This window comes from Lepidochelys kempii, chromosome 1 (assembly GCF_965140285.1).
Source record: "Lepidochelys kempii isolate rLepKem1 chromosome 1, rLepKem1.hap1, whole genome shotgun sequence".
Classification (NCBI taxonomy): domain Eukaryota; kingdom Metazoa; phylum Chordata; order Testudines; family Cheloniidae; genus Lepidochelys; species Lepidochelys kempii.
The window spans coordinates 339,040,439-339,056,624 of record NC_136380.1 but is presented as its reverse complement, the minus strand read 5'-3'; the positions used below and the strand labels follow the sequence as shown (position 1 = coordinate 339,056,624).

At 42.5% G+C, this 16,186-nt stretch overlaps 1 protein-coding gene across 3 annotated transcripts in view; it reads left to right on the top strand.

The window, feature by feature from the left end:
- The window catches only part of CDC123 (cell division cycle 123), a 79,698-nt gene extending 64,494 nt beyond the window's left edge, over positions 1–15,204 (top strand). For 2 of the 3 annotated variants that reach the window (XM_078851185.1, XM_073328760.2), the window contains one exon: positions 3,660–4,071. In XM_078851185.1, coding sequence (XP_078707311.1) covers positions 3,660–3,830 — 171 coding nt within the window. In that variant the 3' untranslated portion in view covers positions 3,831–4,071. Of the gene's footprint in view, positions 1–3,659; positions 4,072–6,113; positions 6,252–10,836 lie in introns of those variants that run through there. The other variant, XM_073328759.2, reaches the window with a different exon arrangement.
- Positions 15,205–16,186: the final 982 nt, after the last annotated feature.

Here is a 16,186-nt window from a genome sequence, read left to right as displayed (position 1 = left end):
GTGGTACAGGAAGAACCTCTTAGTCCAGTCCCAGCAGTGCCACCGGAACCAGCAAGATTTCCCTCATTATCTCCAGACGGAAGTGGTGACTGTAGCATCCCCATCCCCTCTGAATGACTTTCTGCAACAGTTCCTGAAATTGCCTAGAGTCATGGGGGAATTCCAGATTCCCCTGGAAGAAATCCAAAACCCTCAGCATAAGTTTCTGGATATCCTCCCCACCTCAGGGCCGGTCAGGATTGCACTACCAATTAATTATGCTATTCTGGAACACTGTTCCCTCTAAGCTGTGTGTGTGTGTGCGTGCGCACACAGATCCTAAACCCCACGCACACGGCAAAACGTCACATGCACAACAATATGCACAGAAGAAATTTTTTGTGCACACGGCCTGTCAAAAATTTGCACAGAAGAAATTTTTTGTGCACACGGCCTGTCAAAAATTAGAGGGAACATTGTTCTGGAGCTTGCTAGGACGGTGTGGCACATCCCTGCGACATGCACAGCTACCCCCAAAGGGGCCAAAAAATGTTAGTGTTACTATGTTACTGACGAGGAGGGACCTGAGTTCCTTTTTTCTCACCCTCCACCAAACTTACTAGTTGTCCAGGCTGCAACTGAGTGAGCCAAACAGCACACTCAATCTACACCAGCTGATAAGGAGGGCAAGTGTTTGGACCTTTTGGGACACAAAGTATTTTCCTTATGTAGCCTACAATCCAGGATCATGAACTATCAGGTATTACTAGCCAAGTATGGCTCCCTGAATTACAGTAAATTCAAGGAATTTACTGATAGCCTACCACAACACAATCAAGCCTGTTTTCAGGTATTTGTTGAGGAGGGAAAGCTGGTATCCAGAACAGCCCTCCAATCAGCGGTGGATGAAGCAGATACCTCTTCCCGGGTTATGGAAATGGCCATAGTTATGCATAGAGTCCTGGCTCCTTTCTTCTGGTATTCCCATGGAGGTACAGAACACTACTGAAGACCTCCCTTTCGATGAATCCCATCTTTTTTACCAAAAGACAGATGAATGGCTGCATACCCTCAAGGACTCCAGGGTCACCCTTCGCTCACTAGGCATTTACGCTCCTGCCCCAAAGTGCAAATTCCACCACCAATCATCCACCCAACATTATAGGTCTCTTCAATTCTACTCTGAGACCTCATGAGCCTCTAAAGAAAAAGCCAAAAGAGACAGAGACCTCACTTCCCAAGGCCCCCTTCACAAGCTTTAATGTCATGGCTTCAATCTCCAGCCAAGAGTATTTCTGATGCAACCCTGAAAGCCACCAACCACTATGCCTACCACTTCATGACCCTCCGACCCCCTTTGGGGGTGGTTTAGCACTCTTTTCCCATGCTTGGAGTGTGATAACAATGGACAAATGGGTATTGAACATCATCCACCGTATCTATGATCAAGTTTATCACTACCTCTTCCAAGACACCCTCCCTGTCCCCCTTCAGGGACCACTCTCACAACAGCATTCTCGCCCAAGAGATGAACTCCTTATTACAGTGGGGAGCAATACATTATGTTCCCATGGAATATCAGGGAATAGGGTTCTACTCCACTTTCTTCCCTGATACCCAAGAGGAAAAGCAGATGGAGACTGATCCTTGATCTTCATCATCTCAATCGCTTCATCCACAGACTCAAGTTCCGTATGGTTACACTGGCAGCAGTTATTCTGTCCTTAGAGAAAAGCATATGGTTTGCAGCTTCTCAATATGAAGGACACTTATTTCACATCAATATCCATCCAGTCCACAGATGTTTGTTGCGATTCACAGTGGACACCCATCATTTCTAGTACAGGGTGTTCCCTTTTGGGATAGCCACTGCTTTCAGGGTCTTCACCAAGGTCTTTTACATCGTAACATGGTGTCCTGGTGTTTCCATGTCTTCGCAACTGGCTTCTAGCTGCGCAGTCAAGGCATCAACCTCCATGTTGCTCAACTTTCTCTTGTCACTCAGAGTCAGCGTCAAGAAATTGATCTGAGACCCAACATAGTCTTTGGACTTCATAGTGGCTACCATCAGTTCGGTCGTGGCATGAGCCTATTTACTTGCAGACAGGCTCCAGGTGTTAAGAGATGACCTAGCTCACATCATGAGCTACCCACATATGTCTGCCAGGATTTGTCTGTCCCTCCTCAGTCACATGGCTTCATGTACATATGTGTCCCCCTTTGCACAACTCCACCGTCAATGCCTTCAGTCATGGCTCCAGTCCCCACCATGGTACTGTCATCCCTTCAATGGCAGTTGGATGCACATCATATGTGCATGGGAGTTCCCTTTCTTCCCTCTTCCCCCGACAAGAAGATTATCACTGATGCATCCTGGGTGGGTTGAGGGGACTCCCAGAGAATCCACGATGCACTTAAACATCCCGGAGCACCGAGCTATCAGAAGAACGTGCTTTCATCCGCTCCCATCCCCAGCCATCCAGCTCTGTTGTCCCAATGCAAAGGCGAGATCAGACATCCCAGTCCACATGCGTTACACCTCTGACCATGTTATTTGGATGGTCATCTGCCTTAAAGCAAACATGCTCTTTGGTGGTGCAGAAAATCCTTTCTAGCATCAGGAAAGGCTCCACCAGATGACGTTACCAGGCCAAGTGGGCACATTTTTCATCATGGGCTCAATGAAAAAGGGTTTCCTCAGAATCAGCGGGGATCCCCCTCATACTGGACTACGTTCTGTCATTGAAGTCATCAGGTCTCACCGTCAAGTCTCTGAAAGTATACCTGGCAGCAGTTAGTGCATTCCACCCTCCAATGGAGGGTTCCTCTATCTTCACACACCCACTAACCACCAGGTTCTGGAAAGGGGTCATCAGAACCTTCCCACCTGTCCAACATATAGCACCTCAATGGAACCTGAATCTTGTTCTCTCTGTGCTAACGAAGCCCCCCTTTGAACTCTTAGCATCGTGCTCTGGCCCTCCTTTCCATGAAAGTCGCCTTCCTTGTTACTATCACCTCGGCGAGAAGAGTTGGTGAACTGGAGCCATGATGGTAGACCCACCTTTCAGTTTTCCACAGAGATAAGGTCTTCCTATGACTACACCCTGAGCTCTTGCCAAAAGAGGTTTCTCAATTTCACATCAATCAAGCCATTCATCAATCTGTTTTCTTCCCCAAACCATATGCATCTGCAGAGAAGTGTTGACTCCACTCCCTCAAGGTTTGCTGAGCTTTGGTGTTCTACCTCAGAGAACAAAACCATTCAGGAAGTCCCCTAGACTGTTTGTTGTGATAGCAAAGACACTCAAGGGGCAGGACATCTCCACCCGTTAAATCTCCAAGTGGATTTCAGGGTGTATTAAATTCTACTACCAACTATAAAGTCTACCTCCCCCTCATGCCACTCATTGACATATGTAAAGCAGCCACCTGGATTTCCATACACGCCTTCACTCTACGTTAGGCAGGACTTGGCAGCAGTACTGCACTACTATTCCATCCTCATCCTCTCCCTCTCACCCTCCTCTAAACTATGTATTGCTTGTTAATCACCCTCAGTGGAATACAATAGGGACCATCACTCGAAGATGAGGTTACGTACCTGTAACTGGAAATTTTTCGAGATAAGTAGTCTCTATCTGTATTCTGCTTCCCACCCTCCTTCCCCTCTGTTACAGATCTGCCAGATTCACAGTAGAGAAGGAACTGGAGATGCGGTTGGTGCGCCACGCCCATTATCGCCTTGGATGGAAGCACCAGGTGAGCCAGGGCGCATGCGTGGACAAACGGACACTACTTTCAAAATCACCACCTCCGGGTGCATGGTGTGCATGCGTAATCTTCAGTGAAATACAGATAGGGACCACGCATCTTGAAGAACCTTCAGTTACAGATAAGTAAACTCCTCTTTCTAGCTGCTAAACATTAGAAAACGTCAAAACATATTATGCTTTCCTTAGCTTACTCTTACATGGAAGCAATTGCTCCCAAGTTGCTACCAAGATGTTATGAAACTGCAAATGAAGTGGGGATAGATGGACTGTGTGATGGTTAATGTGGTGGAAGGTGCTCCACAAGACGTTAAGATGTGGCCTGCGTGATATGAAAAGATTTGAGAGCGGTTTTGTTAAAGGATAGGACTTCTTTGTTTATTATCTAAATAATTCAGAGTGCATTTTGTCCAAGGAGATGTGGTTTGACTATTAGTCTATTTTGAAGGGTTTCACTTATCTTGCATGTGTGCTTTGTGCAGCTTCCTAGTGTAAACTGAAATGAGAAGTAGAATGGCTTATCTTGTTAAAATTCTAGCTCAACAACTAGGTCTACTGATTCTGGGTAAATTGCTAGATCTCTCTGCCTCCATGTGTAAAATGAGGAAACTTACCTACCTCTCATGCCGCTCATAGAGCACTTTGAAGATTGACCATGTTATAAAGCAGGGGTTCTCAACCTTTTCCTTTCTGAGGCCCCCCCAACGTCCTATTAAAAACTCCATGGCCTCCTTGTGCCCCAGCAACTGTTTCTCTGCATATAAAAGCAAGGACCAGCATTAGGGGGTAGCAAGGAGGGCAACTGCCCAGAGCCCCACGCCACTGGGAGCCCCACGAAGCTAAGTTGCTCAGGCTTCAGCTTCAGCCCCAGTGGAGGGGCTCGGGCTTCTGGGCTTCAACCCCATGCAGTAGGGCGTCAGCTTTTTGCGCTGGGCCCCAACAAGTCTAATGCCAGCCCTGCTTGGCAGACCCCCTGAAACCTGCTTGTGGCCCCCCAGGAGGCCCTGAACGCATGGTTGAGAACCATTGCTATCACTGTTAAACTAAAAGGGAGATGGGGCTACCCAGAACTTATGGCTAGCAATGGAAGCTTTAAAAAAATCTTTGGGTTTCAACAAATATTTGCTGCATAAGTCTTGACCTTAACATTGGCAGGATTTTACTTGTAAATATGGATTTAAATCAGAAGCCCTTACTAAAGGGGAATTTAATGCTCTTGATGCTAGAAATTATATACTTGTGTTCAGACAGGCTTTTTAGCTGAGGGCTCAACAGCCTTATCTAAAGTTCACTATCAGAGGGGGAGTCCAATTATTATGGCACTATTACTTCTTATTTACTTAAACACTACTGTATCAATAGTATTCATGTAGTGAGTGTCCTACTGGAGGTTTGAGGTGTGGGGAGATCTGAATATTTAATAGCATTTTAATTTCTGCCCATAAGTGGTCAGAAGATTTTATTTATTTATTTTATATAATATATATAGGGGGAGGGGGAAGGAACCTAGTATCTGTGAATGCTCCTGTCATGGGGTGATCCCCACCTGGAATGCCCTCCTGTAGCAGGCCATGACACAGTAGTTGCACCTGCCTCAGTTTCCCTATCAGAGTCCCCAATAGCTCCACTGGAAGCTTTCTTGCCCCAGTGTAGCCCTCCAGGGGGCCCGTTTATTATAAAAACATAGTGCAAAATAGTCCTTTACAAAAGTCCCTAAACAGAGTCCATTTCTCTAGCATAGTCCAAACAGTAGAGACAACATACCAAGTCTAGTCTCAGTGTTTCTCACTCCGACTTTAGCCCTCCCTGGTCCTCTGGCTTCAGCTCTCTGGCTCAGAGAGCCAGCAGGTATCTCCCTCTACTGCTCTGTGTTCTACCCTCTCCAGCATTCTCAGGCTCAGGAATGTCAGCAGGCTAGCCTTCCGCTGGCTTCTGTGATAATTCTTCCCTCTTTTCATGGAGGACCTGCAGAGAGCTTTCTGCTCTCTGGGCTTTTCCCCAGTGACCTCTTCCAGTCACCAGCTCCCAGGCAGCTCTCACCTGCCCTTTTCTACCACTGGCCCAGGCAGTTCTCATCCTCCCATTTCGCTGACTGACTCACGCTGTTCTCAGGCTCTCAGGTGGCTCTGACTCACGAGGTCTCTCTCACCTCTAGGGCTCAGGTGACCCTCTTTTAAGATGAATCAGGAGGCAGCTTCATTTTAAAGGGCCAGTGTCACTGTGTGATAAGTCCATTTTTAGTATACTGAATAAACTCAATACCAGAGCAATTGAAACTGTGTTATCAGGAGTTGAAAAAATTTAATGTGTTTAATTGCATTTAGACATTTGAAGGGTTTTTTTAACCTGTCTTTCTCGAAGGACTATCCAGCATTCCGCTGTACAAACAGCAAAGTGACCGTCCAGCCTAGCCCTTACCTGAGCTACCGACTGCCCAAGGACTTTGTAGACCTTTCTACTGGAGAAGATGTTCACAAACTAGTTGATTTTCTCAAACTGGTAAGCAAACCACAATGGAGGGATTTCTGACTACAGAGTCTGTAAACCAGGAGCACTAAAGCGCATGGAATTATGGTATTCTGATATAAAAGGATTACAATATTCGACTTGTAAAATAAAGATTTTTTTTTTTGAGAGAGAGAGAGAGCGCGGGGTGTGTGTGTGTATTGTTGGACTGATTTATTGTTTTTACTTGTAATAACCAAGAACAAACTGTACTTTATTATTACCTTATCTTAGGCAAAGCTACTGCATAATATAGACTATGAAAATGTGACTGGAAGACACGCTCCCTTTTTTGTTTAAGATTATCAAGGTTCCTCCCCCACTCTGAACTCTAGAGTACAGATGTGGGGACCTGCATGAAAAACCTCCTAAGCTTATCTTTACCAGCTTAGGTCAAAACTTCCCCAAGGTACAAAATATTCCACCCTTTGTCCTTGGATTGGCCACTACCACCACCAAACAAATTCTGGTTACTGGGGAAGAGCTGTTTGGACGCGTCTTTCCCCCCCAAAATACTTCCCAAAACCTTGCACCCCACTTCCTGGACAAGGTTTGGTAAAAAGCCTCACCAATTTGCCTAGGTGACTACAGACCCAAACCCTTGGATCTGAGAACAATGAAAAAGCATTCGGTTTTCTTACAAGAAGACTTTTAATAGAAATAGAAGTAAATAGAAGTAAAGAAATCACCTCTGTAAAATCAGGATGGTAGATACCTTACAGGGTAATTAGATTCAAAACATAGAGAACCCCTCTAGGCAAAACCTTAAGTTACAAAAAAGATACACAGACAGAAATAGTTATTCTATTCAGCACAATTCTTTTCTCAGCCATTTAAAGAAATCATAATCTAACACGTACCTAGCTAGATCATTTACTAAAAGTTCTAAGACTCCATTCCTGGTCTATCCCCGGCAGAAACAGCATATAGACAGACACACAGACCCTTTGTTTCTCTCCCTCCTCCCAGCTTTTGAAAGTATCTTTTCTCCTCATTGGTCATTTTGGTCAGGTGCCAGTGAGGTTACCTTTAGCTTCTTAACCCTTTACAGGTGAGAGGAATTTTCCTCTGGCCAGGAGGGATTTCAAAGGGGTTTACCCTTCCCTTTATATTTATGACAAAGATAAATATAGGCTAAGTGGGAATGTGCTGTTTGAATGGCTGAAAGTTAAAAAAAAAAATTAGTTTTTTAATACCAAAATAATTTTGTAATGTCACAAGAAGTTTTAAACACTTTAAGCAGTTTTTTCTTCAAACAAACTTAATTTCTCAGTTCTTTTTTCAACAAATATACATGACTTGTTCATAGGCTGAAATGATCTTTTTGCCTCCTTTCAACCTCTTTAGGCAGTTTGAAAGATTTTAACCAAGAGTAGTATTCTGTATAACAGCAGTCTCTCAAGCCCCCAACCACTCACAACTTTGTAGGGCAACACAAATAAATCAAATTCCACTCAAAAGCTGCAAGCTACAGAACAGTGTAATGAGCTGTAAGAGATGCACTTTTTACATGTTACTTGTCTTAGATTGTAAGTCCTTCTTCAGGGCAAAGATTGTCTCTATTCTCTGGACGATTATATATAATAAAAACAAATTGGTGCTTTTTCCAATCTAGATTGCAATGTTCCCCACTTCCATTGGAAGACTACTTCTCAGTCTAATACAGGGGTCTCAAACTTGAATCACCAGGAGGGCCACATGAGAACTCATACGTTGGACTGAGGGCCGCATCACTCCCACCCCCGCCGCTGACCACAGGGTGCAGCAGGGGGCTCAGGGCAGGTGGTTGGGGTGCAGGAGGGAGTGCGAGTGCAACAGGGAGCTCAGGGCAGGGAGTTGGGGTGCAGGAGGGAGTGCTTCCCTGTTTCTGGCCAATGGGAGCTTCAGGGGAAGTAACCACAGGCAAGAACAGCTCACGGAGTTCTCTGCTCCCCCTCCCCCCAGGGCCGCAGGGAAGCGGTGTCTGCCGCTTCCCGGAGCAGCGCGGGGCCCTCAGCATCACGGGGTTGGCAAATCTGCAGGCCAGATCCAAAGCCCTGAGGGGACGGGGCCGTTGTTTGCCCACCCCTGGCCTGGAGGTAGGCTGGGAACGTGGCATGCTGGGGAGGGGATGGAGGGCGGGGCTGCGGGGAGCTTGGCGGGCTGCAGGGAAGAACCCCATGGGCCGCATGTGGGCCACGTGTTTGAGACCCCTGGTCTAATAGTACTTGCTATCAGAAATCTTTTTACATCTGTTGTAACTTCCCCCTTTTCAATTTAATCCCATTACTTCTAATTACTCTCCTTTTGTACCAGCACAAATCTCTTCCTTACCAATAGTGAAGGATCTAACTCTCTATCTTCGACATTTTGAGGGCAGGCAAAGCCCAAGGATTTGTTTGGCATCAGCCAACTATAAGACTCCAAGTATCCTCAATATTAGCCATCAACAATTATCCTTAAAATATGTTTTTGATGGAAAATTCCTGACTAGCTCTGCTCAGTGGTCAAATTGTACTCTGGTCCTCAGGTAGGCAGCCCAAAATATCAGGGATTGAATGAATCTCTGGTCTGACCTTCTAATGAAGATTAATTACTCATTGGCCCTCAGGCACAGTGTTAGGGCTAAATAGGCCCTCAGGACGGTGTAGACTGAAGTCTCATTAACAAAAACTTCGCTAAAAATTTAGCTGTTTTGGTGAATCCTCTCTATAGAGAAATATACTCAAGGAGCCATGAGTTGAATGGTACTTTATAGTGGGGTTTTGAAGAGCACGATCTTATGCTCAAGCCAAAACTAATTTATTAGTACTTCAAGTCACCTCTCCAGCTATGCATCTTTGCAGGTCCTGATTGTATAGGAGTGTAAAATGGAATAAATTCAGTTCTCAGAAACATTCAAAGGAGGGTGGCAGTGTTAGGTGCTGTGGTAATGACCTAACAATGACTCTTTTGCCTTATAAAGTCTGCTAGTAATATGTATTGTGAAGATCAGCTATGAGCTAGAACAGTGGTTCCCAAATAGGGGTTCGCAAAATGTTACAGGGATTCTGAGGAAAAAATTCCCTAATGGCGGACAAAGCTGTCCCTCGGGACCCCGGGCAGCACTTGACTTCCAAGAACTAAACAGATCAAAGCAAGCATATCTATCACACTGAGGAGATTTAAACTTCAAGACTCCTTATAAGAAATGGAAAGGGAGGTGGATATTTTTTGCTGTTTTTAAAATCAAGTAGGCAGCTAGTGTTGTTTTTAAAATTATTATGAAGAACAAGTTTAAGCTTTGTTGTAATGTACATTGTTTGCCTGGAGTGCTCAAGACCTGAATGCTTGTGTAGGAGGAACTCTTTGAGCTGGCTTCTTAAATACCTTCCTGCTGTTTCACATCTGATACTCCTTGATGAAATATAGGAGCCTTGTCTTATAACAGGCTTATTCAAAGTGATACGAGCTACGAAAGTGAGATCTTGGAAGAGTGTTGCCATTTTCATAATGTAATAAAAATATTGTAATGATAAATAATTAATAATAAATAGTGTGTAATAAGCATGTCATAAAACAAATTTTATATTTCCAAGATCACTGCTTTTATAATTTATACTCAGGTAAAGGAGAAAATCTCTGGAGATATTCATTTTTAGGAGGGGTTTTGCGAGACTTGACATTTTAGTGAAAGGGGTTCACAGCTTGTTAAAGTTTGGGAACCACTGAGCTGGAAGGATCAGAATTTGCATTTAGAATTCGTGATATTGAGGCTTATCTGAAGCTTGCTGCCCTAGCCTATGATGCAGGCATTTTCAGCTGCTAGCTGAGAAGCTTGATGGAGGGACTGCAGAACCCACTGCAGTCACATCTCTAGGTGCCCTAAAAAGAGTTAAGAGGAAAATAAATTGTGTTGTCCCAGGGCCAGAAGAAAACTTCTAGTATATGTATTACTGAATGGGGAGGGGTTGCATTATGAAAAATTTGCAAGTGCAGCCTTCCCCAAAGCCTAAGCAACAAGCCAAGCCCATTAATCCGATTAATGTACTATCTTCAGCAAGCTAACATTCAGTATCTCTCGTTCAGGCAGTGGCTGATGGGAACACTATCTAATCCGTATAGTTTTCGTGGTGCACCTATTGCTGAGATCTGTGTATTCCTCATATGAAAGTCGCATAGGGGAGTTTTGCATTGAAGTGCCTAGATACCATAGTGATGAGCCTTTTGAAGATCTAGACTCTTAGTGGTAGGTCATCTGCTTTGCAGTGTGGTACAACCAGCAGCTTGTCACACCTAGAGACTTTCCAGTTTCAGGATGCAATGCAAGAGGCACCTGTGTGATCAGATTTTTTTTTGATGGTGAATGTTGGTATTACCCTGGCTGTAATTCTTGGATTTCCAGAGTTCTTGTTTTGGGGAGCATTTTTATTGGTTGACATTGGGATGTGACAGATTCTGTTCCCTATTGTAAATAAAAACCTGTGTTGGTTTCCAGTAGGGAACAGAATTTGCTGCATCCCAGTGTCAATCTCTGGAAAATATATATAATGTTAGATTGGTGCCTTATTTAAGATAAGTTTATCTAACACTGATATTAATTTTCCTGTTTCCTTGACAGAAAAGAAATCAGCAAGATGATGACTGAGGAACCACGAAGTGTAAGATGAAATTTAAAACAAGGAATTTGGCTAATTAAGGCCACATAATAGAGTAGCTATTCAAAGCCATCAATTTAAAGAATTACTTGTTTTTTATATTCATCTGAAACAACTGAAGAGATACTAATCTAATGTGTGTATCGGTTTAATAAATACAAATTTTAGGAAACCATTTTGGTTTGGTGACATGGTGCATCGGCCTGTGTTGTATGATACAACATCCTTAGATTCCAAGTTAGACGCTTGTACAAATGCCACAATGCAAACAAGTCAAGCTCTGCGTGCATCTAAGTAATCAAATCCCCAGTCTTGAAGATTGTGCGCACCCAAGTCATTGAGCTTTACTGAAATTGTAAGACTTTCACTCATGTGTCAGTACATCCTACAAATTTAACTCTTGTGCAGTCAAAATGTCAATGCTTAGACACAGACTATTTTAAAGCAGTCTGGTTGTAGGGAAACAAAAAAAAAATTCCTTTAACTTTGTAAATTTAATTTAAGTTTTGAGAACACTTTTTTGTTGTTTTTATAGACGAGAAGGTTGAAAAAAAATAATTTTTTCTCAGTAAAGACCACCAATAGTGTATTTCACGTTAAAGAAAAAATAGATTTAATTCATTAATATTTGCTAAACAATTTACCAACAAATGTGGATGTCATTGATTTTTTTCTAAATCCTGAAAGCACTGTGAAATGAAGTAGTGTTTTTCAGAGTGCAGATGTAGTTGGGAAATTTGCAGAAATGGGGCACTTCAGAAACCAATTTAATATTTGAAGCTGTGTTTTATTCATTTAGTATAAGTTTCAAGCAATCAGCTGTAGCTTCATACAGTGAAGTAAGCCTGTGTTTAAACTCAGTTCTGCTCTTATTGCATCCAGTGGCCAAAATCTCTGGCTTTGATGGGAAAAGGATTGGCCCTGTAATTTATGATGGATTTTGGATTCATTTGGTGCTTCAGCCCCCTCTAGTGATAGGAGACAGCTTAATGCAGTGACTACGGAGCTGGGAAACCTGGGTTCTCTGGCAAGTTGGTAACAAACCTAGGAAAAGTGTCAAATAATTTGGGTAACTCCATTTTTGGGTATCCAGCTTGATAGGTGGGGCCTTATTTTCAGGAGAGCACAGCATACTCATCTGCAGTTGAAGTACAAACGAGCTGCAGTTGCTCCTTGGCTCTGAAAATCTGATCCTAATTTGTCTCAAACTGGCCATCCAAAAATCAACAGCTATTTTAAGGAGTTTAGTCCTTTGCCTCGCTGTTCCTCAGTTTTTCTATAAAAAGGTAGATAATACTTAGAAAATTGGTCACTGCTTATCCCTCTGTGGTTTTAGTTTTGAATGATCATTACTTGTGGCATAGCGCTGTAATACACATCCTGATCTACCATATGTGCTCTTCAAACATACATCTGGAAGATTGCTGTCTTTGATATGGAGGAAGTAACAGACAATGGCTCTTGCAGTCTGAAATTACAAAATGTGTTTCTTTCTGAAGCTTGAGGTGCATATTAAAGAGTTGCCATTTAAGCATGAGGTATCAAATGTTGCTAATTCAGGTAGGAATCACTTAAAAAAACAACAACAAAGGAAATGTTCAGAAAATTCATATATTTTAAGGTGGTGGGGCTGGGGGGCTATTACAATCATCCAGTCAGACCACCTGAATAACACAAACCATAGAATTTCACCTAAGAATTCCTGCATTAAGTCCATAACTTCTGGTTGTGTTTGAGCATGCCTGTAAGAAGACACCCAACCTTCATTTGAAGACTTCAAGTACTTCTCAGGTAGAGAATCCACCCTCACTGTTTGTCTTCAGCTTCCAGCCATTGGATCTTGTTATTTTTTCTGCTATATTGAGGAGCTCTATTCTTAGAAGTCTTCTTGTAGCACTCATAAGGGAGGGTCATAACATTCTTCTGGAGGTACTTAAGACCATGAGAAAAATTAATAATTCTCTTTTTGGTCAGACAAAGGTAGGCGGGGTGTCAATACCATTGCCCCAGGACAATTTTAACCTTTCCAATCCTCTTTCTGAATATTTCTCTACTTCACTCTACGTCAGGTCATAGTGAGATGAATTTCTACACAGAACCATGATGATTACTGAAATACAAGAATCCATTTCATCAAGGCCATGTTCATAAGTGAATAATTCTATTGACTACTTATGTGAATGAGGGCTGTAGGATCAGATCCTTACATTGTACAATTAAAAATGTAAGCAAACATTATTTTAAATTTGAAGTACATGGGAAGTATAAGGAAATTATTAGAGAATGGAGGTAGGTGCATGCAGGGTAGTTGTGCAGACAGTGAAAAGACACTTTGCCAACTAGTAACATCTTTTATAAAATGGTGGAATTGCTCAGGGTCTGAGCTATGCATCATCTCAGTGGGACAGTCATGGTTCTTGGATTGCAGTTCTTCCCAGCGTGCTAAAGAAAATTCTCCCCATTATGCCTCAGTCAATAGTAGCTGTGTTTAATTTCTTAGCTGGACATCAGTCTTAACAATATTCCAATATTCTTTTAAAAAATTACCAAGAGTAAAAGTTACCTCCAGTACAGTGTGCCTACTTAATGAAGAGGACTCTGATGAATATAGCCTTACTCCTTCCCTTGGCCATGGGGGCTCTTGTAGTTCCTTTGCTTTCTTAATATCCCCCTCATCTTTCCTAATCCCACTGATAAATGGTTTGATTAATCTCAACAACAGAAAAAACAGAAAATATAATAATGAACTGAACCAAAAAAATCACCTTGCTCTGCATAATATTTTACATGATTCAGATTTGCAGATTTAATTTCTGAATGTGCTGCTTTGCCAAGTCGGAAAGGGAAATATGAACGAGGTAAGTATTCTTCTCCCTCCCCCCCCATACCACCTCCTTTGGCAGAATGAATACCACCTGTTGAATGCTAGACACCTTATATGGCCATAAAATTATCCTCACAAACATATCCAACATTCTCAGTCAGGCACTCTGTGTAAATCTTTCACGTATCCTTCTGTGCCCATTATGGCTGACACCCAGGGCATCATAGTAAGCATAGTTGAAACCCAATGAGAGACAGTCGAGTGAGAATATAGACATTGGGATAAAAGTCACAACACAGCCTTTAAGTGGCAATGCATATTGCCATGGCATCCTAAAGAATGTGGTATTCACTAACTCTGTGTAAAGGCTCTTTTGGTAGATCTATAAAAGGCTAGCAGACCCTTCACATGTAGTGAGATCTTGGGTAACATTTTTACTATAAAGTACTTATTACAGTAACACCCAGAGGATCAGGGCCATATTATGTGTGATGCTCTGCAAACAAAGAGTGTCTGTGGTGTTTGTCATCTTACAAAGGATGGGGGAGAGGAGGACAAATATGTCTTGCATATACATACATACTTACTCTGTTTTGTATTTTATAAATATCAGCTTTCCCAACTGACCATCAGTCTATCGCCATCCTTGGGGAATTCTTGTAGGTGTCAGGGGCAGAAAGTAGGCTTAGAGGAGAGGGTAAAAGCTTTACAGATCAGTTCCATGCGTAAGGCATAGCAGAGGAAAGCATGGATCTTTGTAGGAGGAGGGGACAAGCTGTCAATGCTGGCATTGTTGGTAGAGCGGAAATGGGCAAGCATAGATAAAAATAGAATTTGCTTCCTTAGTACACATTTAAGCTAGTTCCCTTTAACATGCTTAAGCAACTCTTGATGTCTCTTTTCTAGCTGGAGGGGAATGACATCTGGCTGAGTGACATCTGCTAGTGTGGCAGCCAAAATGTAAATAAGCTAATCAGCCCGGCAAAGTTCTTCATTCTGAAGTAGCAGGGTCCTGCAGATAGGGCTGTGTTTGGATAGCATTTCTCCTCAAACCTACTATCATTTTAGGAAATAACACTGGAATAGAATACATATCTTTGGGTCTTTGAGATGATGCTTAAAAGTATAATTGAGGGGCCACAGTCGCACAGTTTTTGACACATTATGAACCCTAGATAAATCCTGACGTTAGAGGCTTGGTATCAGAGTGCTTTAAATAAGTTTAGATCATTTTTACCCTATATACATTTGAGGCTTAAACGGTGGCTATTCAACAGTATCATGAAACTCCTTTCTAAATCTTTTAACATGTTGTGTGTGGGGGGCGGTTCTTTGGGATGTTTTTGTTTTTGTTGTTGTTTAGTGAAAACTCAACCAGAAATTGGATTTGTAGCTCCTTTGTTACTGATTAATTTCGTTAGCTCCCTCAGAAGAATACAGCCTTCAATATCATATGCTAATCCTGAGACTGGATGTAATTAAAATTGCATTTATCTGCATAACACAATTGTGGGATTCTTGTTTTCTGGGATATTTTAAATTTATGCTAAATATTGCACAGTATGGTAAAGTATGAAATATACTATCTAGTACCTGCATGACACTTATCACTGCAGTATCTGAGAATATTCCAAGTCACTTTTAAAAAAAATCTGATCTTCCTCCATCTGCAGGAGTAAAATTTGAATAGATAGAGTGTGCGGGTGGCTGGCTGGGTGTTGGGGTGTGGATGTGTGTAAGTGGACATGACTAACTGTGTGAAGAACGATTGAGAGAAAAGGGTTTTCCAATGAGTTCTGAATTTGTCACAATGAGACTTAGACGACTAAAACATCTGAACATTTTACTGTAGGACTTGCATGAACAGCCATTTCCCAGGGGTTAATTATGCAAACCTATACATACAAATTAAAGGTGCATTAGAGAAACTGCTCTCTGTTGCTCAATCCCAGCTGTTCCTGATCACATAGGCCAATCCCAGATGTTGAACAAACACCCTCCAGCCATGTTTCAGTGATATGACTTCTTTCCTTCCCATGTCCTAATACTAATTATAAAAGAGCCTTCATTTATACAACACTCACAAAAGAAGCAGGACATAATTTCCATAGCGTAGGTACCAGGTGACATGGACGGTAGCAGTGTAAGTTCTTCATATGCTGCCTTGCTAGTGGGTCTGAACCCTGAGCTACACTTAACAACTTTAAAGGGAGCCTGATAGTTAACAATGGGAGCTGTTGGATTCTGAGCACCTTGGAAAGTTTGTCAAAAAGGGTCCCTTCCTGAAACCTGCATTCAGGCAATGCTCCCACTGACTTCAGCAGAAGGTGAGAAGAAGCACTTTAAGAGTTCCCAGAGTTTCCCTGTATCAGTGGGTGTTTTGCCTAACTAAGGATTTCAGGCCTTCTTGAAGTAGCTAGAGCACCAGATCCTTGTTTTGATATGTGTTCTTTCTTCAAAAAGCATCTGACTGAAAGAGGAATAAGGAA